The sequence below is a fragment of the Neolamprologus brichardi genome, chromosome 17, assembly GCF_056152115.1.
Source record: "Neolamprologus brichardi isolate AB-2024 chromosome 17, ASM5615211v1, whole genome shotgun sequence".
NCBI lineage: Eukaryota > Metazoa > Chordata > Actinopteri > Cichliformes > Cichlidae > Neolamprologus > Neolamprologus brichardi.
Window position 1 is genome coordinate 34,052,505 of NC_142120.1, and position 27,911 is coordinate 34,080,415.

General features: G+C 42.7%; 1 protein-coding gene across 2 annotated transcripts; it reads left to right on the top strand.

Annotated features, from left to right (window-relative positions):
* Window positions 1-2,957: 2,957 nt before the first annotated feature.
* Window positions 2,958-27,327, top strand: gas2l3 (growth arrest-specific 2 like 3). Of its 2 annotated transcripts, none has more exons than XM_035914673.2 (9): window positions 2,958-3,072; window positions 14,449-14,504; window positions 19,752-19,938; window positions 20,833-20,951; window positions 21,216-21,357; window positions 22,322-22,385; window positions 22,472-22,613; window positions 24,467-24,571; window positions 24,887-27,327. In XM_035914673.2, exons 2-9 carry the CDS (start codon window positions 14,481-14,483, stop codon window positions 26,240-26,242), a joined length of 2,139 nt encoding a protein of 712 aa, XP_035770566.2. In that variant the 5' UTR covers window positions 2,958-3,072; window positions 14,449-14,480; the 3' UTR covers window positions 26,243-27,327. The 2 variants fall into 2 exon arrangements, with proteins under 2 accessions (XP_035770566.2, XP_006806530.2); XM_006806467.3 differs by lacking the exon at window positions 2,958-3,072 and adding an exon at window positions 11,765-12,013.
* Window positions 27,328-27,911: the final 584 nt, after the last annotated feature.

The window sequence follows — 27,911 nt, forward strand, 5'->3', positions numbered from 1 at the left end:
TCAGAAGGAGCTGTGCTATATCTTTGTAGATGAAAGAAAGAGTATGATAGGGTACCAAGACAGGAAGTCAGGAGTGGCAGAGGAGTATGAGGACAGTGAGACAGTATGGAGGTGTGTGATAGGAGTGACAGATGGGTTCAAGGTGCTGCTGGTGGGATTAGATCTGCTCTGACCTCCTTCTTGTTTGCAGCGGTGATGGGCATGCTGACAGTTAACGTCAGGCAGGATTCTCTGTGGACTATGATATTTGTAGATTGTGATCGATAGTGAGATTAGGGGGCAGGTGGAAGAGAGGTTGCAGAGGCGGAGTTATGCACTGAAGACAGAATAGGCTACATGTGTGTGAATGACACAGAGACCGATGGAAAGGTGAACATGTCAGGAGCAGAGATCTTTAATGTAGATTTAAATCCCTGGGGTCAACCATCCAAGGCAATGAACAGCACACAGGAGAGGTGAAGAAGAAAGCATAGGTAGGATGTAGTAAGTGAAGCAAACTCAGAAAAGAATGAATACCTGTATGTCATCTCTGTTGCAGTGCAGACAAAATGTTTGTATGCAATGACAACTGTTCACTGTCACTAGGTGGCACTTATGTGTCACTTATGTGTCACTAGATATTCTGGTCTTATGAACGGTTTACAGTCCGACTTAACTGGAGTGGATAATCATTACTAATATTAGTAACAGCTCTGTTCTCATAAAGTGTTAAGCTGAAACTGGCACGGCCGAGCAAAATCCAGAAATTGATTGTTAAACGTCTGAATTGCCACCATAAAAAGGCTGATCTGGCAATAAAAGAACACCCTCTGAGTCACCCTCTTACTGCCAACCGCCACTTTCCCGGTTTGTAGGAAGTAACTGTGGCTCACTTGTAATAACAGAGACACACAGATTTGAACAAACAGAGAAAAAAACATCACAATGCAGAAAGACCTCAGCAGTGAGGAGTGAAACATGGATTGGAAAACAGACTTTGTCCTCGGCTTCAACTAGTATTACAAGGCTGTTTCAAGCTTATTAATAACACCTGGTTTGGCTTGAATTATGGTAGTATTAGCAAATATTGTATGGCCATCATGAAATTTCATGATTAAAAATGAGCAGCTTGTTGTGAAATGTCAAAATACATTACACCAGTAGCATTTAACAAGTTTCACGTGTGTTTTCTATTTGACAACTGAACATTATTCAGTTTAAGGAAACTTAAAAACGGCATCTGACAAGGGTGTGGCTGAAACTCAACACAAACCTGGCCTCTTTTCCCCTCAGGAGATCCTGAATAGTACATGAAAAAATACTTTGATGTGTGTGAAGGGACTCATCCTCTTATTGTTGGCTACAAAGTAGGGCAGTGTTTGTTCTTCTTCTTCATGTGTTTGACACATATCAACCAGGACTGGCACACTTTTCAGGGACTCCAAAACATCGAGGGGTCCTTTAAGCTGGACGTCTGCCTTTGCATCTCCCACATTTTCCAAAATAATGGTTTTTTTTTGCTAATCCTGTAGTGAACATGTTTAAATTAACCCTCATTCCCCATTTACCTTACAATTCCTATGTTTGAATTGCCACTCTACTGCCATGTGAACTATGTGCCACCAATTTTCCACAGCATGTCTTTTATCCTGTCTTCCTTCTCTCACCCCAACCGGTCGCAGCAGATGGCCGCCCCTCCCTGAGCCTGGTTCTGCCGGAGGTTTCTTCCTGTTATAAGGGAGTTTTTCCTTCCCACTGTCGCCAAAGTGCTTGCTCATAGGGGGACATATGATTGTTGGGTTTTTCTCTGTATCTATGAAGCGCCTTGAGGCGACTTTTGTTGTGATTTGGCGCTATATAAATAAAATTGAATTGAATTGAATTGAATCAATAACAGCACAGCACTTGTTTATTGTTGTGATGTTTAGTCACTTCGTGTTAAAACATCGGTGCCCCAGCATTTATCTTCTTCTCAGTCTTGCCATCTTAATACAGAATCAGCTGGCTTCGCTCAGCATTTCAATGTATTTACTGTGAGCAGATCAATGTAAATATCGATAGCAATCCTGGTATTGGTATCAGATTGATGCTAGTGCGATAAAATCGATACTGTCAAGAATCGGCTGTGCACAGCAGGCAGGAGAGGCCCCAAATGCAGACTCGCAGATGGAATGTGAACTCAAAACAAACCTTTATTTGCTTAAAGGAAAGTTATACAAAACTATACTGGGAAATTATATGAACTGAACACACAGAGAGGCACACAGGGAAACACACAACCATCGGGGAAAGCGTGGAGACGCTGACAAAAATAATTTGCTGTATTGCACACCAATACCATGTGCACCAGTATTTCTGCCACCTGTCTGTATCTTTGAGAGAGAGAAATGCACACAATGAAACTCAGTGATGAAATGTTTGTACTTTGGAGCAAGCAAGCCCATTTTATCACAATATTAAAGGAGCATTGGAGTATTGTTAATGTGAGGTACAGGTTTCTATATGTTTGCGTTTAACTCTGCTCAAAGTATTTTGAAGAGGGAAGCTGGAAAAATGGGCCGGAGCCCTCAAACTCCCCTAAGAGTATAAAAAATTGGATTGTAGAATACTATATACGCTCATGTTCAGTATATTTTTACAACTTTAACTAATTATAACTACACAAATGCTTGGCCATTTAATTCCAGAGAGAATTGTTGTACTCTTTAATACAACATGACCAAGAAACAAAAACAACAAAAACACAGAAGAAGAAAAGGTAAATGTTTGAGCCTATAGTTCATTTCAGTCATTGGTTATTTCAAAGAAAACTCCTACTGGAACGCCTTCACCGCTGAGTTATGCACTTTTCCTATGTTTTTTCTTTCTGTGAATGGATTTCAGTAAAATGACCCTCAGGTGAGGCTGAGGCTCCGCCCCCAGCAGAGCGAACGCTCTGATTGGCTGGTTCGAACAGCGCTGCCCACAAACATCCAGCAGCAGTGGCGACTCTGGAGAAAATTAGTGGCGAGGAGTCACACAAGTCTCACAAGTCAACATTTCCACAAGGAGTAGAAGTTTTTCGTCAAGAGTCTGCTTCCTGCTCAGCCGCTGGTAAGTCTGAATCTGTTACTTTTTTTTGTCACAGGAAATAAATAAAAGAAGGAAAATGTATCTGAAAGTTTTCGCCTGTGCAGAGGTTGTCTGCGGGTCCTCCCGAAAATCTTTGAGGGAGCCTCGTGGACTGTGCTAACACGGTTCCGACTAAAGCGCCGTTATTTTTCCAGAACCAGAGAATATAAATTGAATTATATATGGTTTTTAATAGGTCTCTCAATTAAAATAAAATATTCAGACGTGTTCCTGACTGTGTCTATTTTGTATCATTTTGTTTTGGGTTTTTTTTGTTGTTGTTTTTTTTTTAGAGAAGTTTTTGAAGCACACGTCAAGTTTGCTTTTTAAAAGTTGGTTGCCTATTTTTTTTTATTTTTTATTTTATTGTTATCGTAGTTAACTGTTCGGTAGGACAGTTGCTTTTCTCTTCATACAGACTGTAATTATGTTTTGAGGCACTTTGCAAACCATTTCGCATCCTTGAACTGTAAAGATTCCTCTTGACAGGTCTGTGCGTGCTGCTGCGGTGTCTGTGGCGACGCCTCCCGTTATGGAGCAAGGCCAAATTTAGGGTGGGAATAAATAGTTAAGAGGATTAGCAGTTTACTAGTAAATATCTAACCCAGGAGACTGTGTGTGTCGAGGTGTTGCAGGGGTAGAGGCAGAAGGCGATGATGTGTTTGTAGAGGTGGGTGGATCGATATCAACACCGGTGTTGGTATCGATACTAGCTTGATAGGATCGATACTTTGTTTCTATCCTCTAATTCAGTATGTAGCCAGCTGACCTGTCTTAAATAATTACATATTTTTAAAATATATTTTTTGGAAATGCAAAAATACACGTCAAACATACGTTATGTAAAATGTCTGAACTTTTTGTGTTGACTGTAAGTTCTGTTTTATTTTTAGCCTATAGCACGTTTAGACATAACCCAAAAATGTGTGCAGAATTTGGTGAACCTGGCCCTGTATTTATTTTGTATTGGATCATACCAACATTTGCAGTATCACGCAGTATTATGTGTTTGTTGACAGTAGAGTAATATAAAGAGTAGGTTAGATTAGCGGCTCTCATGCAGCTGTTTTTGGATCAAAGAGCGCCCGCTGTGCCCACACAGTGAAGAGGGAGTACTTTTACATGAAGTCTCAGGTCCTTGACAATCCTCCTTTCCTGCTGGAGGAAGAGGGATGAAGTAAAAGACCTGCAGGTGCTTCCTGCAAAGAGTGTAACAAAAGGGAAGGACCATTCACACATTGCACCATAGGTGCTGGCAATCATGGTTGTTTATTTTTGTCTCACAACAACAAGACTTTTTTCTTTTTTCCCCTGCTGCCTTTAGCTCGTCAGCCTCAATAACAAAAAAAGAAAATGAATATTTTAGCATTTTATAGACATATCCTATATAGTACATCATATCTGTTAATCTCACCATAATTGCTGGGTGTGAACATGCCACTGGTTTGACCTGCACAGTCCGTTTAGAAAGTGACTTCGATCATTAGGATTAGCATCAGTGATCAGGTTAATGTACTTGTTGTGCCATGTTTAGCTCTATTCACACTGCTGCTATTCTTAGATGCCCAGATGAAATCCTGTTATCAGGCTGGACTTTATCCAGCATCTGAAAGTTGAGCCACGCAATCAAACTGTTAATGTAGTGCTTGTTTAAAACAAACAAACAAAGGGCTTCTTATTTTTTTTGCTCCTTGTTGGACTTGTTGAAACCATTACTGTTCTTGTTAGCTGAAGTCTGTATAGTTGTCATCATTGGTGCACCACGTTAATGAAGGGGGGAAAAAAAGTAATAGTTTTATCTCAATTTTGTCCTTTTCACAATCATTGGGGGCATTACCATTAGGCTTACCATTAATCACATCATTACTATGGTTCGGCTTATCATATTCTTATACCAGCGCTAATGCTGAGTTTGGGGTTTTGTGTTTTGTTTTTTTGTTTTGTTTTTTTAAGGTTGTGACAAGTCCACGCCATCCGAGGCTGACATGTAGCTCTCGCTGTCAGATGTTCCTGGGCTTATCTCGTAGCTGGGTGTGCTAAGAAAACATAAATGCATGGCGTCACTGATAACGTAATGGAACACTTTTATATCTCATAAAAATTCATACCTGTGTTTATCATTATTATGGAAGATGTGATATGCCCCACCCCTGCCATAATCTAAGCTTTGTTATACTCTGCTGGAGGAGACCAAAAGGAAGCATAAATGAGACTGATGACTACATTTGTTTGCAAGGTGGTCTCAAACACAAATCCAGATAATTTCTAACGTTGATTTATGTCTGATAAATGTGTAAATATTCAAATGTTTGAAAATGCGTATATGAGTGGTGTGTTCACAGGTTTCTTTGCTGAAAAATTGCTAATCCACAATTAAATGGTTTTTGAAGTCCTCTAGAACAGAGGTCCCCAACCCCCGGGCCACGGACTGGTACCGGTCCGTGAGTCGTTTGGTACTGGACCGTAGGAGTTGAGGCTCAGGTGTGTAATTTATGGTTTTCAGGGTTTTTATTGGTTTTAAACAATAAAAAAACATATTTTTTTTTATTGTTTTTATCATTAACTCTGTTTCCCTGGAGCTTTTCCCATGTGTTATGAATGAATCTTCCTTTTTTGGTACCGTTACTGGTTTTATTTTGTTGTATTTATTTGAGACACCTTATAGGCCGGTTTTGTTGAACTTGTTGACTACTTTTTTTTAAATTTGATTATATAGAATGTTTTGTTTTGTTTCAAATTTGTTTTCAAAGCTGATATTTGTATATCAAGCTAAATGTAACATTCCCTTAGCACTGTATGTAGATGTAGACTGTAATCTGTCTCCAGATTGACAACAATACAGTGGCTCACTTTGTTTCAGACATGGCTGTCGTTGGCCTGCTCTTGATAATTGAGTGCACACATGAGCAGCAACCTCATTTCCAGCTATCTTCATAATCACCATCTGCTTGATCTTTGGCATCAGGCCTCATGTTTTGGACCTGCCAAGGCTCCCTGAAGCCCCTCATCCCCTTCCTGTAAGCTATATCCTAAATAAATGAGGGCTAATCCAAGATTTCATTACCATCTCTATTGTGTCCACACATGCAGCATCTCAGCCCATATGTGCCCACAGCATGTTTAACTCATTAAGGCCTGCTTTGTCTTGTGTGTGAATTTAAAAAAAAAAAAAAAAAAAAGTAAGGGATGATGATGCTTGATAGGTGGAGGTCTGTAAATGGTGCAGAGCGCAGCTGACATGCATGCATTATTCATAGGTGGTGTTTAATATCCAGAGTCATTCAGTTGTGCAGTAATTGGAATAGTGGTGGGATCAGCTGGAGCAGCAGTTAAACCATTAGTGTCTGCAAGAAGAACTTCATTGATGATTGTCTTCAGATCTATTAAAAATCTACAACTGCTTGGTCCTCGGTTGAGGAATTATTAAATAATATTGTTTGTAAGGTGCCTCTCTCTAAAAATATTTAATTCCCAGTTACTTTGTTTGCTGTTGGCAATTTGGTAGTAATCAGCCGCCCCTTCTTTAAACCTCTTGCAGCTTTAGTGGGTGCAGCGTAGCTCAATGTGAACTTTTGCTACGCCTGCTGCACGCTCTGATTAAACGCAGGGCTCGCCGGTATTACTGCTTTCTAGCATGTGAACTGTCTGAACAAGGTTGATCATTTGTTAGTAAATCTTTTGTTTTTTTTTCAGATAACAAAAATTGTCTTGTTTCAGTTGCGCCATTTGGGGCTCACCTAAAAATGTACTTGGTGTGAGTTATCTGGCCTGGGACGGGCAGTAGGAGTGTCGGGCTGGTGACCCAGTGGGCAGGCTTATATAATATAACTGTAGGGAACACAGACTTTGAAAAGGTGCATGTTTATGATTTATCTGAGAGGGAACTTTAGATTTATATTTTTTTTATTTTTTATTTTTGTTAAAACTGTGTACATACTATAGAAATCTGGAACATTCAGCACTCTCTGAACTAGCATAACTCAGTCATTTCACAGTTGAGTTAAGCTCATTTGACTGGTTCATTTTTTTAATGAAATGAATAAAGGATCAGCTGACTGATTCAGCTGTAAATAAAGTTTTGTTTTAATGCATAAATTAATGTATAAACATTTAAATATACTAAAAAAGTAAATGTGTTGTAGGCAAGTCATCTTGCATTCAGATGCCGTAGTTGCTTTTTTTTTTCCCCCCCCCCTCCTGATCAGTCCTTCCACCTCATCTTGGCACCAGTGAGGCTCATTATGTTAAAGGTGCCCCAGATTTTAAAAGCCCTTAAACTGATTTGTTACTGAACAAAAATGTGGCTAATTAGGCTGAGCTCAACAACCACTCGACCTTTCACATCTCTCTGGCCTGACTCTGTGAAGAATTGATAATGGCCAAGATGGATGTTTTGGGCTATAGGGACTTATCTGAACTGACCCTGATAAGGCCTGTAGCATAGCAACACTGAGGCGCTGTGTGTGATTATTGACAGATGTCGGACATGGCAAAAGATAATGGCTGTGTGCCTGATTTTTCATATTATCAGTAAGGAAAATGATTAACTAACATGTTTACAGTGGAAAAGCCGAGTCAGAGTCTGGCCACATTTCTGCAACTTTTTCCTTCAGCACACAACGTCACATCCCAGGTCACTATTAATTCAATGAACTCATGGTGTTGTGCTTGTTCTAGCATTCACTAATAAATCTGTTTGGCTCTCTATTCTTCAACTGTGGTTGAATTGAAGAGGTCAGTGTAGTTGGTGTACACGTGAGGTCAGCAGACACAGCTCAGAGTAGGGATCTTGCAAAGTGTGGTGCATTTTAAGTGCTGCCTTACCTCGTTAAACACTGGTGATTGACGCAGCCAACTGACGGCTGATGTCACACAGGAACTTAAATTAAAAAAAACAAAGTCGACTGTGAAATTGGGGGGAAAATGTCTGTTTGAACTGATGTTTGAAGCTTTGCAGCTGGTGTAGAACTTGGTTAGAGAGGGGGCTTGTTGCATTTTGGCAAAATCGGAGTCTTGACCAAGAATATTTAATTTTTAATTTTTAATTTTAATTTTTTTTAGTAGCTGTTAAAAGCTTAAAGCTCACTACAGATGAACAGGGTTGTTTGTCCTACAGCGGCCACTATAGGTAGGATTGTGCACTTGAATTGGGAGCAATAAGAGAACAGAATTCATACTGCAGTCTGTTATCTACCGATCCCTAGTGGTGGTATTTTACACAATGTACTAAATAATGATGTGGAAGTCAGAAAGGTTTTTCATAGATATGAGATATCTTTTTGAATAACTGAACTTGGTGTGTTTTGGATAAATACATGACTGATTATATCTTTTGTGGAAAAGTTTGACTCCTAGGATGATTTTATTTGTGGTATTCCTTTTTATTGACCTAGAATTGGCTTCCATAATTTTCTTCAGTGGTCAAGGTTGTGGAAAGCTGGGTAAAAAGCCTGATCCTGAGTCAGCAGAAAGGGATTTTGAAATCCTACAGTTGACCTGGTAACATGTATTGAGCCATGGATTAGCATCAACAAATCAAAATGGATTGGCAGGTGGCTCCCACTCATTTGAGCCTTTAAGATGGGCTTTGCTCCCACTGACTCACCTCTAAGGAAAGGCTGCTCCAACGAGGACAAAGGAGTCAAGTCCAAGAAATGATTGAAAGGGAACGAGTCTTTTTACGGTGTAAAACCACGATTAGCAAGCCCGTGCAGGCCAGAGGGTGGGTGGGGGGGATGGCTTTAGACAGAATAGTTTAAAGATGCAGGGCTCAGTTAACTCACAGACTATTGAAGTATATTTACTTTTTCATTCTCCTCAACTGAATGAATTTCCTTCTGAACACAGTGCAGTTGGGCCCCATCTGTAATGAAAAGGAGGGAGGCCAGGCTCCAAATGAAATGCTCCTTCGACAGAGTAATTAAGTCCAGACACAAAGGGCTCAGCAGGAAAGAGTTTAATAGGGGAGGAGTTGGTATTCTCTTGGGGTTAGTCGGGTCCAGCAGAACTTCTTTGGACTGCAGGAAGGCAAGGCAGCAGAGGGTTCACTGGCCCACAGCCAGTTCACACTGTGGGTAAAAAGGACTGGGATATTACTCATCTATTTTCTCTGCTGGTGGTATTACATTAAACAGGGCATTGCTTTCACATTAAAAACATCTTAACTAAAAGGATGTTTAGCAGAATCCTTGTAGATTTCTAATTTATAGAAGGCCTGAATGTCATAGAAACAAACTGGTTTGTATGATTGGTATTACTGGTATTGGTCCGCTTCAATCAATCTCTATGTATGTCCATGCTGACGTCCTGATTAGATATGTTAGCACGTTGGAGAAAAGAAGGTATGTGGCATCCATAACACATTTTAATTTTTTTAACACTGATGGACTTAAGTTATGCACTAATGAGACATGAGTTTTTCTACATCTCAAGAGATCCCTCGAGGACTTTTGGAGTTCACATGGCTAACTTTTTCTGTATCTTTACTCATGTTTACTCCATTTCCACCCCCCACCCACCAACACGTACACAGTGTCATATAGTGGAAAATCAAAAGGACATCACCTCCCGAAACATTCTACTTTTAACTCATTACGTAATCTGCTCCCATTTCTGTTTTGCACTTATGCACGGGTGATCGCATGAATCGCCGGAGCGCTGCAGGCAGCATGTGTGCGCCACGTGCTGTGTGTGTTGTGGTGACGGAGCGTCGTGGAGGTGGATGCGCTCTGCTGTCTGGAATAGCGTTGATCCTCTTAAATGATTACTGGCTACGACTGGAGAGAGGCGATCTGTGTTGGTAACATGCGGACAGATGCCTCATCCCCACCCTCAACAAAATGTGCACACAGCATCTATGTTGACTTACGCTGCAGGGAAGCTCCAGCTAGGAATATTTCCTTTAAGTCCTATTAAAGTCTGAATATTACACATTATCTGAAACTGCCGTGTGCCTTATGTATGAATTCTGGTTGTGTTTAGTACGACTTTGCTAAGCTACGAACCCGCACCGCTTGATGGCTCTTGATTTTAAGAGCCAGGATATTGGAAAAAATCCTGTCGACAAGACCTGTAACGTGATGAAGACACATTCCATATGGATTGAAGAGTGCTGATGTTCCCTGATGTTTTCCTCTTATCTAAATGTGAATGGGACATTATCACCAGCCTGAATTAGTCCGAGATTGATAAAATTGATCCCAACCAGTTATCTCTGCTATGCCAAATCATTCTTACCCTTAAGCTTTACCCCAATGATAAGTGCGCTGTAGCAAATGCACTAAATTACATGGAAATGCGGTTTAAAGAGGGGAACAGACTGGGCCCTTTTTTTCCCCCCCCCTCAGACGACCTTAGAGGAATGTGCGTGGTAGTTCTCAGTGTCCTAGAGTTAAACACTGCCCTTTCCAGTGTGCCACACCAAAGTTCACCATAATGAAACGTGCTTTGTCTTCGCCTCCCCATTTTTTGACTTCAGCTCTCGCCCTCCTCTGTGCTTGACATTTGACTGTGTGTGGGTGCCTTTGGTCTCTACAGGAAATCGTGCTCTCAGGCTCTGCTGGAGCCCCAGATGCACACAACTGGAGTCCAGAGCCAAAGATTTGCCCTTTGTCCAGTGTTGTTGAGCGTGACCCGTCACGAATGCATGTATGCCGAAAAGAAGCAGAGCCATTCTGGATCTTTAGAACTCTAAATGTCGCCATGTTTTTCCACTGCCTCTGGGTATTTTGCTTTGTAGCCCCGAGGTTATGTCCAAAGCGTGCTTTAAAAGACTTCACTGAAATCCTCTTAAGCTTGACGTAGATGTAACAAATCATGCTTCTCAGTGCTCTGTCTCTGACCTAATCTGTCAGTTATTGCCAATACCCATACTGCAACTGTCACACACATTCCCCTGAACTTTATCTCAAATCTAAAAAAAAAAATGTTGTTTGATCTTGAGCAACACCAGGAATTACTCGGAGCATGTTGTGATATCTTGCAGAGAATTAGACAATCTACAGATGCTGTGGCAAATTAACAATCTGGGTTTGATTGTCTACTTGAAGCTACTTGAAACAACTGTGTCAGACCAACATCTGGACATCTGATCCGATGACGTCATGTGTTCTGCTTTTGCCGCCTTGAAGTTTACTCTCTTTGAGGCAGTTTTCTTGAAGCCCTTTCCACATGGATGCTAATGTCATTTTCCTTTGCACCTGCGGCTTAACAACTGGAGAGGTTCTTACTGTTGGCCTGCCTCCATCCTCAAACACTCTGCTGGGTACTGGCTTGGAAGATTGTGTGGATGCTCTGGTGGGACAAGGCTGGGGGGGTTAGGGTTAGGCACCCTGATTGAAGAGTTCCTCGTTTGGTTACTGGTTTTGAGGTGTGTGTGTGTGTGTGTGTGTGTGTGTGTGTGTGTGTGTGTGTGTGTGTGTGTGTGTGTGTGTGTGTGTGTGTGTGTGTGTGTGTGTGTGTGTGTGTGTGTGTGTGTGTGTGTGTGTGTGTGTGTGTGTGTGTGTGTGTGTGTGTGTGTGTGTGTGTGTGTGTGTGTGTGTGTGTGTGTGTGTGTGTGTGTGTGTGGTGGGAGAGTGGCAAGCTAACAAAACAATGGATGCTTTGTGAGAGGGGTCCCACCGTGACAGGATTGTTGGGGGGAGGAAGCAAGGGGGTGGTCAGGGCTTAGCGAAGCGTAGCCACTTGATTAGTCAGGGCTCTCCCTTTGCACCTCCTCCCATCCATCTCTCGTCCCACCCTCCCTCCTTGTCATTCTCTCACTGCCTTTCCCTCCCCGCTAACTCGTGGAAGCAGAGACGTTGGAGCCGCTCTGCCCGGACACATCGCAGGGTTTTCGGCTCGTCATTGAGGATGTTTTGGAGGTTGATCAGAGTTGCTTGTTGCAGCATCTTCCCTGACTGTCCGAAATGTTTGTTGTTCTCAGGTAAGTTGTCTCGTGTTGTCATCCTTTCTAGTCCATGCCGACCTGTCCTTGGTCGCTGACTTGCATTTCCTCTCCGCTGGGCTGCAGTTGTGGTATTGGATGACTGTGCACAGCACTGTTGGGCTGGCTTCTGATGAACAAATCATTTCACTGTCAGTTGTAGCAGTATTTTTATGTAAAGCTGCAGGAATGTATCTTTTTATGTCAGTTTTACCAATCTGTTTATGACAACATCAGTGGAAAACACGAGAACAGTGAAATACTGCAGCGTAGAAGTTTCACAAACCCATTTCACTTTCCATTTTGTGGTGGATATAAGCTGAGGTTTGTGTGTCCAAGGAGAATGTAGGGGTTGGTGTTGACAGACTATTGCCTCAGCTGCGTTGACCAAATTGTCAGTGTTATTAGGATCTCCATGCTTGGGATTGCTTTCTCACCCCACCCACTGTCTTTCTTTGTCAAACACACACACCCTCGGGGACATTGGAGGGTCAGGGTAATCCCTCACATCCTGTGTGGGGAAAGATGCAGAGCAGCACTCCATCACTCCCTTTGTGAGAAAGTTTGATTCCCCCTAAACTCATTGCATGTCCTGCAAAAACAGCATGGACCTCCTTTTTGACGCAGAAGGTCGCTTGCTGTTTATATCTTTAACTTCCTTCTGCTATTTAACTCAGCACAGTCACATTTGGCTTTCCTGTCTAATTCGTTAATAAAACAGGCCCTCTGTGACTGAGAGATGAAGGAAAGCTATGAAGATTAAGTTTGGGAGAAGAGCCACACGGAATGGACTTTATGAAATAATCAACATGTGTCCAAATGGAGCTTAGAAGTCACTGTTCTCATAGGGCTCTGCCTTGACTCCAGAGTCCGCATGTTCCAGTGTAGGGTTGGCCAATAAGCAAAATGTATTGATTATAGTGCTGCACCTTCATTATTTGTATTGATTTATTTTTTGTACAGTCAATGAAATGTCAGAAAGTCCTGATTGCTAACGGCACACATTATCTACTCTTAAACTCATTTTTTTTTTTTTTTTTTTTTTGACTCACTAGCAAGAAAACGCAGCTTATGATTGGCTACATTGCCATTTCCACTTTGGATAAAGTTTGTAATGATGTTGTCATACACATGAAGCAGTAGTATTGGCAATACACTTGATTTTAACCTAGGTAAATTACCAACTGTGTAAATTCTTCCAGCTAATACATAATTTGTCATTTTATCCTCGCCTAGCTTCTGCTGTATGGGGGTTTGCTAAAGTACTGATTAAACAACTAGTCAATTGATTAATTGTTTGCATCATTCATAAAAATGACATGCCAAACTTTTTCCAGCTGTATTTTATGTTCATCATATTAATGGATGCAAAGATGTCACTTTGGTGTTTGGGGAAGCTGAGATTTATTACATTGTTATTTTTAGGCTCATCATTAAGCAGGTTTAGCAACAATGAGTGGCTGTCCAACTTCTTTTTTTCAATTCAATTTTATTTATATAGCGCCAAATCACAACAAAGGTCGCCTCAAGGCGCTTCATAGATACAGAGAAAAGCCCAACAATCATATGACCCCCTATGAGCAAGCACTTTGGCGACAGTGGGAAGGAAAAACTCCCTTTTAACAGGAAGAAACCTCCGGCAGAACCAGGCTCAGGGAGGGGCGGGGCCATCTGCTGCGACCGGTTGGGGTGAGAGAAGAAAGACAGGATGTCTTGTTGGCACACACAGTTTACATGTAGTGAAATGTGCTGTATAAATAATATTAGCTTACCTGGATTTTACCCTGCTCTGAATATTAGTACAATTTTTTTTTTAAAACCCTCAAAGTTGGATAAATGAAGAACATTTTCCCCCTCTGTACGAATACAGAACGCCATGTTCTCAGAATGAGTTTCATGGTGGAACCAGTTTTTATAGAGAAGCCGGTTAGTCATCCACCTCATACTTGTGCAGCATTTCTCTTTGCTGTCCAGCAACACCAAGGTCTCAAGACTCTTAAGTGGATACCACTCCCACTGCTGTTTCAAAAGAAACGCCTAAAAAGCATGTCTTTTCATGCTGCGCTAAAGTCAGCTAATCTCCTCCAGATCCATATTAAATGCATCCACATGAGGTGTTTATGCAGGAGTTGGCTAAAACGGTGAACTGTTCCTTTAAAACTCCCTTAGGTAGCTTTTAATCAGATACCCTGTGCATCTTGATTAGCAGTTTTCAGGAACGCAGATGCAGCTCTCTGGAATTTCTTGTTCGCATTCTTTATGTAAAACGTAAATAAAAACAACACAAGGATTTTTATTAAATTGAAAATGGTGCAAAGACAACACAAGATGTTTAAACACATTGTCCTTATTAGAATTTGATGTTACGTTTTGCACTGTTGTAACTTTATTTAGTCTGAGACCTGTTTTTCTTTTTTTCCTTCATGTTTCTACAGAATGAAAAGGGGAATCATCTAGGATCAAAGTAATGGCTGTCCAGGCTGGCATCCAGGTAGGCTCATCCCCCATCTCAAGTCTGATATACATGAAGCTCACAAACACATGGATGTTTAGTTTCAGTTTAAACCAGTGCTGTCCTCATTCTGGGCTTGTACAGCCGCTATATATTTTAGCACATGCTGTAGGGCTAACTTGATTTTGAGTCCTTATCGTAGCACCCCCTTTGGGCCAGTCAGAGCCTCAGTGCCATGCTGAGGGAAGAAGTTCCCACATACTCCACGTTGTAGTGTTCAAATTAAAGAAGTGCAGACATCTGTCTTTCCACTCAACAACTGTGGTGAGCCCACCTGTGCTGCAGCATGCCATCTTGTTTTTGTTATGCATGTCTGGCGTTCCACTGCTCGGACCCTGAGGAGTTTCCCCGCACATTTTTAAGGGGGGAGTGGGTGGAATGCACAATGGTTTTTATATATTTGTTTTTTTTTTTCTTTCCCCCTCTCTACCCCTCCCAGCAACGAAGTGTTACCCATCCCAAAAACCAAAACAACACATGTATCATATTACAAATTTGTCACATGGCAGCACCTCCCTGCTTTTCTCTGGTCTGGAAAGTCCTGGCTCTCGCAGCCCGTCTTGGACTGAAGATATGCAAAACATGTATCTCAGTGCTATGTGGATAACATGTGGCAGAAAAGCTCTCTGGCTGATGCCGATGTGTTGATGAGGCTTGTGGGAGCTGTCGATGAACTGCGGTTGGATGCTGCAGATTAAGAAAAGATTACATTACTTAGAAAGTTTGCCTGCGCCAGATAATATTCAATTTCCTTTGTAGTTTATGTAGCACAGTCTCTTTTTAAGTTTTCTTTTGTTTTCCCCAAATAATGGTTTGGTAGCACCAAACTATAATCTCAGAGAAATTTGGAATGTAAAAAAACAAGCTGGGTAAATGAGAGTATAAAGGAAAAGATTTTGCTTGCCCAAAAAAATGCATCGGTTGTTTACATGTGAAAGGAAGGTGTTTCATCCTTCTTTTTTAACTTTTAACTTGGATTATCAGACCTTTAGCAGCATCTCAAGCTTCTTCAATGCCACAGAGCAGACCAAACAGCGACCAAACAGACCAACGTAGATGGAGAAGAAGGGTATTTAGTGGGTTTTATTTTCCAAATATCAATCAGTCACCCTGTGAGGTTATTGATCCGTATCAGATTGTAGTGATGATGCAGACTGTAACACTGCAGCGACTTCCACAGCTCGACTCAGAGCTTCACTGCCCATGTAGAGCACCGTCACATTCGATAATCGGTCACACACTGACTGCTCTGCTCACTCATGCTGAAGATGTTATTCACTCATGGAAGTCTAAGCGGCATATGCGTTCATCTATAATAGCGTTAGTACAAATGCAGCGATTATCATATGTAATGTCTGAGGCTTTGTTGCCCCTGAAATCTCTTGTGATAGTAGCTGTGGGTTAAAAATCACACCAGTTAAGGAATATCAAATTCCTTAACTGCCAAATGCTCAATATGCTGGTTGTTGCTAAAACAGAAATAGATTAGCAGAAATTACTACAATCACTAAACAGACATAACAGACAGGAAACACCTGAAAAACTTTGGTAAGATGATAATGGTCACCTATAAACTTGACCAATCAGAAAGCTTGTGTCATTCTGAAAAGAACAGAGTGACTTTGCTAGCTTAGCCTAGCCAAACCAATCTGCTGTGGGTTAGTTATAATCCTAAAGGGTTTAAAGGTCAGTCAGGCCATGGGAAGTAAGGAAAACTCTTACATTGGGAAATTATCCTTCAGATCTGGTTGAGCTACACAACATTTAACTTTAGTTGAACATTGACAAAGTCAATGTTCAACTAAATTCTTGTTTTCAATCGACGTCTTTTGCATGAGTCATTGAAATAAAGATTAAAAAAAATGTTTTGCATTCACGTGACTCTTTCCTAGCTCGGTGTGCTCAGAACACTCCATAAAGACTCTTATTCACCCATTCACACACTGCTGCCATTGGGAGCAACTTGGTATTTAGCATTTTGCCCGAGGACACTTGAAGGTCAAACCACCAATGGTTTAATCAGGGGTCAACTTCTTTTACCACCCTCAGGATTAGTTTAAGAGAACACATCAAGATATTACTAGATGGAGAGAGATGTATAGATGTATCTCAGTGTTCCCCTTTGACCTTCTTACTATTTGCTATTGTTTGAGGGAATTTAATTGCCCTTTGTGTAAGTGGCTTAAGGTAAGAGCATCAGAAACTAGTAATTCAAGTAATTGGCAACATACAGGCACAAAGCCCCCCTTTTTTTTTCCTTTTTTTTTCTTTTGGATTACCAATACGCAATCCTGTACCTAATGAGTAAACAGAGAAGGGTTGTTTGGGGAGGGGTCAATGTTGAATTCCCCTATACTTGCCTTCATTAAGCTTTAAAACCTGAATGTTCACTGAGCCTACATACAGTCAGGTGCAAGTACTAGTTTGAGAAGTGACGTAAAAGGCGCTGTGCCGATTAGAAATGCTGCCTGACCACTGGGGATAATCCAAAGTTGCACTACGCTGCATGTTGCAAAAAATAACATGCGTTGTTGTGACTGTAGAGAACACCGCGGGCAGGTTAAGCTTCTGAGCTGTTGCGTAATCGGTGTCTTTTGAAGCGAGACAACCTTGAGACAGCGGGACCGTTCTGAACATCGGGCGTTTTGCCACTTTCCCGTGTTTTTAAGCTCCTCAACACTTTGGGGTCAAAGGTGATATGACATGGACGAACATGGGGCTTTATCACAGGAATGCTATCTCCCCTCTCAGTTCAGACAGATCCACTATCACCAAAGGATTATTTACATCTACCCTCATTCAGGTTTACCTGTACGAGTCTGTTTTGGCTCTTCAAAGTGCAGACATTGGAAAGCTGCAGGCAGGGACCCCGACACAACGATCATCACATTTCTTTTTGCTGAAAGCTGATGTGCTCTAAGTTAGAAATAACAAGAAAACAGGTCCTGTTTTGGAGGTGGGTTGCAAAGCGGCTTGTATGTAGGCTAAAGCCTCAAATAGCACCTCATATAGCATCATTGTATCATCTAATTTAATTGATGCATGGAAGTTCATCAGCTGAGCCATCAGCTTGTTTGAGCTGGCACTGTTGAACCCAACTTTATGACTCGTCTAACACTGTGAGTTCAGATGTGATTGAAACCTCTCACTCTACAAACAGGATTCAAGTTGGATGTTTGAGATGTATGGGAAACGTAGGCTATGATGGTCGTGAATTTTGACCCTTACTGGTTTAAAAGTCAGAAATTCTGGGCCTCTGCTGCTTTGATGAGCTTGCCTCTTGAGAATCCCCCAGCTTAATGGCTGTGCCGTATTAAATCACCGGAGCAGAACCTCAAAGTCAAAATGTGATTTGCAAAAATGGAGGGCACACAGCATGATTGTGTTTTTATGCAGTTAATCTGTATAGGAAGAGCATGTTTTTGTTTTGTTTTTTTCCTCCACTTTTCTCTCTGAAATCCTCATTATAAGACTGCATATTGACACTGAAGGTTAAACACCAAGTTCACACAGTCCTAATAAGTTCTTAATCTCTTATAACCTAAAATGAGGGACCATCATGCACCCAGTTCCTTGAAATTCCCTTTTTTTAATGTAGTTTTATTTACTATACAGATAGATGCATCTTGCTAAAGACTTGCTAATGATTCAATATTCCTAATTCAGTGCTTCATTGTTTACAAGACTACTCGAAGCTTGCACATACAGTATCCTGAACAGTGTCTGGGATAGCTCAAAGTATCAGTACAAGCCCATTACTGTATAACAGTCTCTCTCTATTCCGCTGCCCAGAAGGTTTCCTGTTTGTGAATTAGCGTTTGCTGAGCGAATGCAATTCATTCAAGGCCTCAACAAGACTGCGGTTTGTTTTAAGCACAGTGGACTCCGTGTCCCCTTTTTGATCAATGGTATGAGATGGATGCAAAGATTAAAGACTGTATCTTAGACAGATGTCAGCATTCAGGGTAGGAGGGGGGTGGGGGTGTCATCCTGAAGTGAGTTATGTAATGTCTGGACGAGCTGTCACGGTGCACATCTGCTGCTGGTTTCTAGATTACATGGTCGGCTGCCTGTAAACAATCAAAAACGTAAGAACAAAATGGGGTAACTAGTTTGTGCACTTGCATCACACACACACACACACACACACCATACAGACCACACACACTCGGGGAGAAGAAGCTTTAGCTTTGTCTTGTGTCTTTTACGTGACCACATTGCTAATGCTCTGACAATCAAAGGTTAATGCTATACACAGATGACTTTGCAACCCCGTCAGATGTTGTCTCAGGAATATTTTCTTTCTCTACTTTCTTTTTAAATCAAATTTAGTGACTTAAACCAATGACTAAAAAAGTGAGGGAGAATGGAAAAGGAGCGTGTGACAGAGGAGATGAACATGATGAGACATCACTGTCTCGAGCTGGGGTCAGCAGCTCACTCCAGGCAAAACATGTATTTATTTGTTTTTATCATTTTTTTTCTGACAGACCTAAAGCGAATAATGGCTTTTAGTTAGACATGATATCAATTAAAGTAAAACTGAAACACACAAACTGATGATGGAAGGTTTAAAAACAGGCTAAGCTTCAGTGGATCTGTTAGAGCATGTTGTGTGGAGTGTGTGTTCACAGAAGTGAAGTGTGCTGTGACGGCATCCCTGACACGTCCTCTCTGCATGGATGGCTCCCATAAATTCCCCTCATTCTCTCAGTGCTGGGCTGAATGGGGAGGTAGGCTATCATAATGTTGCAGAGAGCCGGTTGTGGAATGATTCCTAATCGTTAGTCGTTTTTCAGTGTTTTTTAAAAAAAAAAAAAAAAGTCTGTGGACTTGGTGTTTTCACAGACTGTGTGCTGACTGAGGCATGCTCAGACTTATAACGCAGCTCCTCGTGGAAAAGATAATATTTTCTGTGCATTTGTCTGAACAACAAAAGCCTGGAGGTAAAGGGAGTAAAAGAGTCGGAGAACAGGTAGCCTACCTGCTTTCAAACAGGACAAACTCTGCTCTGCTGTACCTCTGAAGTCCACTTGTGTTGCATTCAGCTGATTGGACATGACTTGTATTGACGGTGTGTGCCTTTCCAAGACTCGATAGTTTAGTTTGTGTCAAAGCACAAACCAAGCCCTGACATCCAAGACAGTTGGCAGTATTTAAAACAGTAATCTGTGTTCTTGATTTTATTCAAATGTTTTTCCTACATGTGTGATTCTTTGTTTCCAGGTGTGGTTTGGGGAGAAGTTCGACGCCCCCTCACTGAGCCCCAAGAGCCCTCGCAGCCCATTAGTGCAGCGGCACGGCCCCGGCCTCACAGACGTCTTCCAGTATGACCAGTGGTTGGCGGTGCGGCACGAGGCCACGCTGGTGCCCATGCAGGAGGACCTGGCCATATGGCTCACTGGCATGCTGGGTAAGCATCAGCTGTTCTGCATCACTTTTTCTTAAACGTTTCCAGGCGTATTGTAGAACCGTGCCTGTGTCCAAACCTGTGCGTTTGGGAATTAACAGCTGACGGTTGCATGTGAACCGTTTCCACCTCCAGGCTAGGAAAGTACTGAAGCGCTATTGACACGGGTTTCCCATGTAATTGGATTTGAATGCCGCTATTCCCAACCAGCTCATAGCAAACCACTGAAACCACAGTGGAACCAAATCTTTCATTTTGTCCGTGTGTGCTATTCTACTGACATCTATTGTCTCTTTTAGAATATAGGAGGAAATCGAAGCTGACTGGTAACTCTATTGTTGTTGCTGAATACGTTTGTTTTCAGAGGCAGACTTTGAGTTTTCTCATGAGGAATGTGGGCAGGTGCTGACCAATGAAATTATTGGTACCATGACCATAAAGACCCACATTATAAGATTTGTTTTAAACTGTTTGACCATTGATCATCACGTTGAGGAAGCAGGTGGCAAACGGTGGGTAAAGTTCCAGGCCTCGGGGGCTGACTGTTGTTGGTGGAAAATAAACTTTTGCAGAGCAATCGTTCTCACTTTGCAGGACGGTATTGTGGATTTTGTTCCCTTAGTAGCCTTTGTAGAGTTGCCTAGAGCGGTGATTTTAACAAAGGGTCGTGGGAACGCTATAATTCCTTCAGTAGGCTCTTGCTGAAAAGCTGAAGTCTTTCAGTGTGGTATCTGTTTAAACAAAAGGACAACAAAAGGCTTTTGTTGTGTGAACGTGATCTTTTCAAAGAACTGGAAAAAACCAGGTAAGGTAGGCTGTTTTTGCATTGAGCTCGGTTACTGTGAGTAGAGATTATTCTGTAATTTAGAAAATATAATAAACTCCTCTCTTTTCCAGGAGAGGAGGTGAGAGCCGAGGTTTTCATGGAGGACCTGAATAATGGTGTGAAGCTCTGCAAGCTTATCGGTGTGCTGCAGACTAAGATCGCTGAGAGCTGCCCCTCTGCACTTAGCAAGGTGAGTCACGCGGCTCAGCTTCCCTGCTCTCACATAAGGAATGTTTGGGAAGACCTATGAACGCCCAGTATGATGAAACTAAATGAATTTCCTGGACATACAGTCCTTTGTGCCGTGTGTTTGGTACACGTTTTAATAGAATTTGACCAGATTATATTCGGCCTATTGACTGCTGGATTTCTGTGTATTTTCTGTAGTTTGACATAAATCGCCTCGATGTCATGGTTCGTGACAATAAAGGTTTACTTTCTATCCCCATGACAGCTGTTTCCTACAAGGAAGGTAGCATGCAAGCGGGATGCCTCTCCAGGCTCCTTCTTTGCTCGCGACAACACCGCCAACTTCCTGGCCTGGTGCCGACACATCGGTGTGGAGGAGACCTACTTGTTTGAGTCGGAAGGCCTCGGTAAAGACCTACAACACACTGCAGCACAAACCAACAACAAGCTGCTTGCTTTCTGTGGTGCAGTCCTGTTTGTAGTCATGTGCTTGTTACCTTTTAGAAGTAAGAAATCTTTCAGTTCTCCTGTCGTCTATCTTTATACAAGCTCGTGCACTGCAGCTTGAACTCTGACCGCCATCTGACTTGCACTTGGGCCAGATTCTGGGCTGTTGAGTTACTGTAAGAACACAAAGTAACTCATTAAAATTCTTCAGTTATTAAACTTTAAGCTTTGTTCTCAGTCTCAAACTGGCACAGGACAAAAATGTAATCTTAGTTGATAAAAATCCTTTAATCTGGGTCATTTAGATGCAACTATGTGAACACACAACATGTTTTCTATCAGCTGACTCCTGCTTTTGGATTAAAAACCTTAGAAAAAGGTTTGAGCTGCACGCTTTCTTTTTTCACCTCAGTGTTTTGAGGTTTGTAGATTTGTACTAACTGCTATAACATATTTAATTATCCTCAACTTCCAATGTTGGGCTTCATGTTCAGCATGCTAATGGGATGAAAAGGACTAGATCCGCGCTGTAAGTTGAGTCTGCTCTTTAAGCTGTACTTCTTAATGGTTTAATAGGATCTGTTGAGGAGAGCAATCACTCTGAGTACTCTCTATGGGAGATCCCTTCATTACAAATAAAAGGCTCCCCAGCAAACTGGATTGGGGCGATTTGGAGCACAGCATGTGTACATGTAGATAAATGTTTTTGTTAGTGCCCTCGAGTGACTCTAAAGTTATGCTCGCCGAATCCCTCACCGTCTCCTCGGAGAATAATTAACTTTAATGTTGCTCTCGTCGCGGCACGTTTTGGAGTTCAACACGTGAATTCACTTTGTCGCTCCTGTTCTGTCTGCTTCGCCCCATCCAAAGGGAGCAGGAGCGTCAGCTGTTGTTGTAACTAATCGGCTTTGTTTTCCACCTCAGTGCTGCACAAGGAGCCTCGACAGGTTTGCCTCTGTCTGCTGGAGATCGGTCGCATCATCTCCAAGTAAGTCTTTAAACACCGAAGGCACTTTTAGAGGGATTAGAAATGGTTTAAGATTGAATTTCCACTGTAATCTCTGTGCGTCTCAGGTACGGCGTGGAGCCTCCTGTGCTGGTGAAGCTGGAGAAGGAGATCGAAATGGAGGAGACTCTGCTCTTGACAGAGGAGCCGCCTCCGGCAGTCAAAACCTTCAGCGTGTGTTGCCAGCACGGCGGCCTCTACCAACCCGGGGTGAGTTCAGTGATGAAACAAACTGAAACAAACACGATATGAGGTTTTTCACCTTGAGGTAAAATGTGTGGCCTCCTTTAGCGACGTCACTGTGTTGGGAGCACGTGTCGTCTGGATTATGATCCTGAAAGGTCTCGTAGAGAGGAGATGATGTTTGGGAATTTAAAGCACACATTGGCGTGAGGCTGCTGAACATGTGGTACGTGTGCAACTGCATTGATGCTGAGCCAAGATGGCGCCAGACGGCCATCGGCACCCCAGAGGGTGCATGACGCATCAGAGCCCACCATGTGATGCTCCGTCGCCACTCGAGGTCACGTGTGACGGCAAATGACACGTGACCTCCAGGCTACACATGTGGGCCGCCGTACATATGTACTCGCAGTGGGTGGAAGTGGTCCATCTCACTCTGCCTCACTGATGGAGACTGAGGGTGGTGTTAGGAGGGTTCAGCCCTCTGTGTGGTTCACTGGGTAAAATGATGCACCAACACCGTCACAGTTGATAGTTTTATTCCCAGAGGAGATGGCTGTGCTAAAAATAAACTGCACTCGTTCAAGTGGAAGGCACTTTGGATAAAAGCATCCACAATCCCAGTGTGTCTATTCCCAACTGAGTCTGCCCATTACATTTGAGCAGCAACAATCAGCTCCTCGTAACCTGTGCTGCCTGACAGGTGCCTTCATCACCCGGTCATTGGTCTCATCTTTAGAGAAATTTTAACACAGTCGACGTGTTGGACTTCAGTGACACAGAGGATGTAGTTAGTGGATGGATTACTGCTCGCTTAAGCAAACGTGAGGTCATTAAAGTAGGGTGACCATATTTTGATTTAAAAAAAAAAAAAGAAAAAAAAAAAAAAGAAGAAGACACTTGGCCTGGTCATGAAGAACTTTAATAATACTGTATGAAAATGTTAACATATTTAAACGATGACTTCTCTGTGCGGTCAATGAATGGTGAAATAAAAAAACATCATATAGGCTTTTACAAGTCAACAAGTGCAAAGAAAAATAGCTTAAAAACCTCTGGAAGTAAATAATGGTACAGAAATAAGTCTCTTCCGTGTAAGAAAAATTACCAGTACCGGGACTGTACGAGGGAAATTTCTTTTGCAGTTCTTCTGAAAAGCTGCACTTGTGCTTTGGCATCTTTTAAACATCATCAGGTGCGTGTCTGTGAGCCCGAACAACTACTTGTGGGATGACGTCACACATATGGGTCCTCTGTAGGCCCATAGAAAACCCGGACATTTTCATCAATCTCAAAAATCCCCCCGGACAGAACGCGAAAAGCGGACATGTCTGGGGAAAAGAGGACAGTTGGTCATCCTACATTAAACAGGACCTGTTGTGCTGTTTTTTGTTTTTTCTTTCATTATTAAAGATCACCAGTGTTTTGCATTATGAGCGTGTGGGCTCAGGTAGAGGCAGCTCTGAATAATTGGTCTGCAGCTACAGCTCTTGTGCTGAGCTGACATCAGTTTGGCCTTATTTGATCATCTCAGTCACAGTCATGGTGAAGAGATGGGTCATAAAAATAGAAGAGCCAGAAGAGGGGCAGCCAATGAGGTGCAGCTATTTTCTGGATCACTTCAGAATCTAAAAAAAATGTTTGCGCCACTCTAAATCTTTGCGCCTTACAGTTTGAGAATTTCTACTTTAGAGATGGATAAACCCAAGGTGCTGCATGCAGGATCAATATAAGACCTATGGAGTAGTAAATGAGCTCTATAGATCCCATTTAAATCCTTGCTGATATCCATTACGTTGGGAATGCAGCATCGCTGCCAGGCAAACTTTTAATTTAGCTTTCTAATTGCCTTCTACTGTATCTTTCCCTTCCTCGTTTAGGAGCATGACATGGACAACCCACCCTGCAACTGCTCTAACAGAGTGTCCATCGAGTACCTGTCTGAGGGGCGCTACAGACTCGGAGATAAGACCATCTTCATTCGGGTTAGTATGAACGCACACTGCAGTTGAGGTGGGCAAATGCTAAAATGAGTGGTCTTTGGCTGTTTTTCAAGTATGCACGGTGGCTGTTGCCAATGTGTGCATCCTCTGGCAGTCGCAGCGGCTTTAACTGTAACTCAACATGTAAGCTCATTAACCAATTGTGGCTGGATGTGATGACATTACAAACACGCCGCTGTCTAAAGAGCCAAACTACATGTGTGTCTGCAGTTACTGAAGGACTTGTTGGTGTTGGACTGTCCAAACTGAAAATGAGTGAATTTTTACATCAGCCCTTCTTCTGCTTTGTGTCCTCAGATGCTTCATGGCAAACATGTGATGGTGCGCGTCGGTGGCGGCTGGGACACCCTCCGAGGTTTCCTGCTGAAATACGACCCGCTGCGGGTGTTGCAGTTCACCACTCTGGAGCAGAAGATCCTGGCCTTCCAAAAAGGCCCCCCAGGCCTCGGGGGTCATCATGGGAGTTCAGCTCCTCCTCCTGACATGGACCCGCTCGCTGCAGTCACTGATCTCATGTCACCTTCATCCTCCTCTTCATCTTCTTCCTGTTCTACCTCTTCCTCCTCTTCGACTCAAGCCTGTAAGCCAGCATCTGTGTCCGCCGTAGGTCAGACGTGTCGGTCCTACAACGCCTCTCCAGCCTGCACACCCACAATGCCCAGGAAGGGTTCAGTGTGTGCGCCTAAGAAGAACCTCCAGATGACTGGGTCCTTCCCCAGGAAGCCTACCCAGCTTCCTCTGCCTGTGGCCCCCAAAGGTTACTCCTCTAAGCCCCACACGCCTGTGGGAAGCACTCCCAGGCAGTCTCCTAGCCCTGGGTGTCAGGGTAGAGCTCTGATTCCTGCCGCAGCTCCATCACCTGCTGCTGTGGATCCAAGCTCCACCTCCAAATTGAAGCTCAGACCACCACCTCGCTGTGCCTCCTCTCAGCCCAGGAGCCCCGTCTGCCCTGAGCCATCCTCCAAATGTCCCAAACCCTCCAGCCCCAGCACCTCTCCCACCTCGGTCCCAGTGCTGCGCCCTATCACTGCACCAGTACGGTCAGCTACCTCTAAAGACACCCGCCCTCCGTTGGGCGCCAGTCAGCGCTCCCGTCTAGCACAGCGCTGTCCCGGCTCCTCGGCTTCGCGCCTCCGTCTCGAGGCAGTGAAGCGAGCGAAGACGGCCTCAAGAGCTGCAACTCCAACTCCCAGATCAGCAGCAACGACCCCTTTACAGTCCCGCACACCCACCCCCTGCTCACGGACAGCCTCTCCAGCACCGGCTAAACCTGCCTGCTCCCTGCCAAAAAGCAAGGAGGCCACAGTCAAAACTAAGGGACCGGCTGTCAACAAAGCAGCCGCCACCCCCTCACGCAGTACTGCCGACTCCCCCGGGCAGGTCCCAGGGGGCAACTCGGGCCCTTCCGCTTCCAGCAAAGCCAATCAGAAAACAGCAGTCACAGCTCAGAGGGCAGGGCGAAAACAAGCAGCCGCAACTAACGCCATCAAGCCGACTCTAAAACCGGAACTCACCCGGGCACCGCAAAACTCCTGCCCCAACATCAGAGCTGTTAAAACAGAGCCCAGCATCAGGAAGAAGGTCCCACAACTGAAAGGGAAAAGCGAGGAGCATTATTTTGAAATGAGCAGTAAGAGGAGGCAGAAGACCTAACCAGCAGGCTGGTGGCACTCAGCTTTGTTCTGCAGAAATCGTCAATAATCCTCATGAATTGTCATTTTTGTCTAGTTTTTTCTGTGTTATTTAATTGTCTTTTTATATTGTGTTTTTATTAATCCAAAAGGGTCAAAGATGCATCGTTTGTGTCATCTTTGTTCCGATTCGCCGGTCTCTTCCAAGGTCATTTCATCGTACCTGATTAACACTACGACTTGCACAATGTTTACATTTCTCACCTTTGTTGCACGTACAGCCATTACAGATATAACATTTTATTAATAAAATCAATACTCGAATACTAACCTCATCGTTTTTTGAACACAAGAACACCATCATGACTTAGTAGAATGCACTTGAGTGAGGCGTTTGCAGGATAAAGATCAGTTTTTATTGATGGAGGGATCCCGGGTAAGGCCCCTTCTGCCCCGTTTCCCTCAGCAGGTTACCAAAGTTGTGACATTTTATTCACCTCTGTGAGAATTCCCGTTCCACTGGTGGACAGTCTGACCTAGAACTTGTTTTATTTTGTATAAATATCTAGATAGGAGGTGACATCATTATGAACAATCCTCCCTGTTGTGTGCCTTCATCAGAAATCCCTTGTTTCTGGGTGGCATTAGAATGTATTAGATGTTGGAGGGTTAAAGTTTTTGTTTTTTTGTTTTTTTAAATTTAATATAACTGATTAAAATTGCACAATGTGTATGAGCACTCATAACTGTGGGTAGTCAAAGAAAAGCCCAGGTTGATGAACTACTGATCAAACGCCTCTCTTTCAGGCCCCCTGCAGGCCGACATCATTTTGGAGCAGAGTCTACTTGGTATAGATTTTTTTTTAAATATATAGATATATCTGTATGAGACTTCTAATTTTTTTGTTGTGTGTATTAAAAATATAGTTTTCTATGTGGTGGTGTTTGTGTGTTTTTTATATATGTAAACTCTCATTAATAAGGCTTTTTTTTCTTGTTTGGCACTTTACAGAAATGTTTTGGGTTTTTTTTTTTTTCCATATTTTGAATGTTGATTCTGTCGGTCGTCTCCTGTTTCAGCTACTTTTGGTCATTTTGATTAATAAAAGTGGTTTCAATAAATCTTGGCTGCGTTGGGTTTTTGTTTCTTTTCTTTTTTTTTTTCTAAACGTTTTAGTGGTGCACATTGCTGTGGGATTTGGTCCTGTAAGACTTTTAAACTCTGAATACAAAGCTGAGGCTGTGTCCCAATTAAGAGACCGCATGCTTGAAGTACGCATTTTGAGTGCGATTACGTCACCGCCACGCGACGACGGCTGTCCCAATTCGAAGTGTACTTCAAATGTATACTCCAAATGCGCCGTCGATTTCCCCAAATATCAAGCGTGGTCCCATATATCCCACAATCCATAGCAGATGTTATGTGTTTGTATATTTTCTGCCCAGTTTGACCCATTTAGCAGAAGTCGGCCTGTTTAAGGCTCTGATATCTGTTCTGTATGACTTAAAGCAGTTATGACATGGTCTGATTTTCTCACCCAATAAAGGAATATTTAATATATCAGTCTACTCCTCATTCTATCAGACACAGTTTTCACAGCTCGTACATTTTGTTTTTACACATATATGTAAGCATTGAGCCAAATTTTTGTCTCATATATAATACAGCTATATATACACTGTCAATATAC

What these genes read in the sequence shown, in the direction of transcription:
- gas2l3 (XM_035914673.2), top strand. Translation starts at nt 14,481, where the DNA reads ATGGCTGTCCAGGCTGGCATCCAG. An exon ending in CTGTCCAGGCTGGCATCCAG is followed by an intron (nt 14,505 to 19,751) that starts GTAGGCTCATCC and finishes CTTTGTTTCCAG; the next exon opens with GTGTGGTTTGGGGAGAAGTT. An exon ending in GTTTGAGTCGGAAGGCCTCG is followed by an intron (nt 21,358 to 22,321) that starts GTAAAGACCTAC and finishes TTTCCACCTCAG; the next exon opens with TGCTGCACAAGGAGCCTCGA.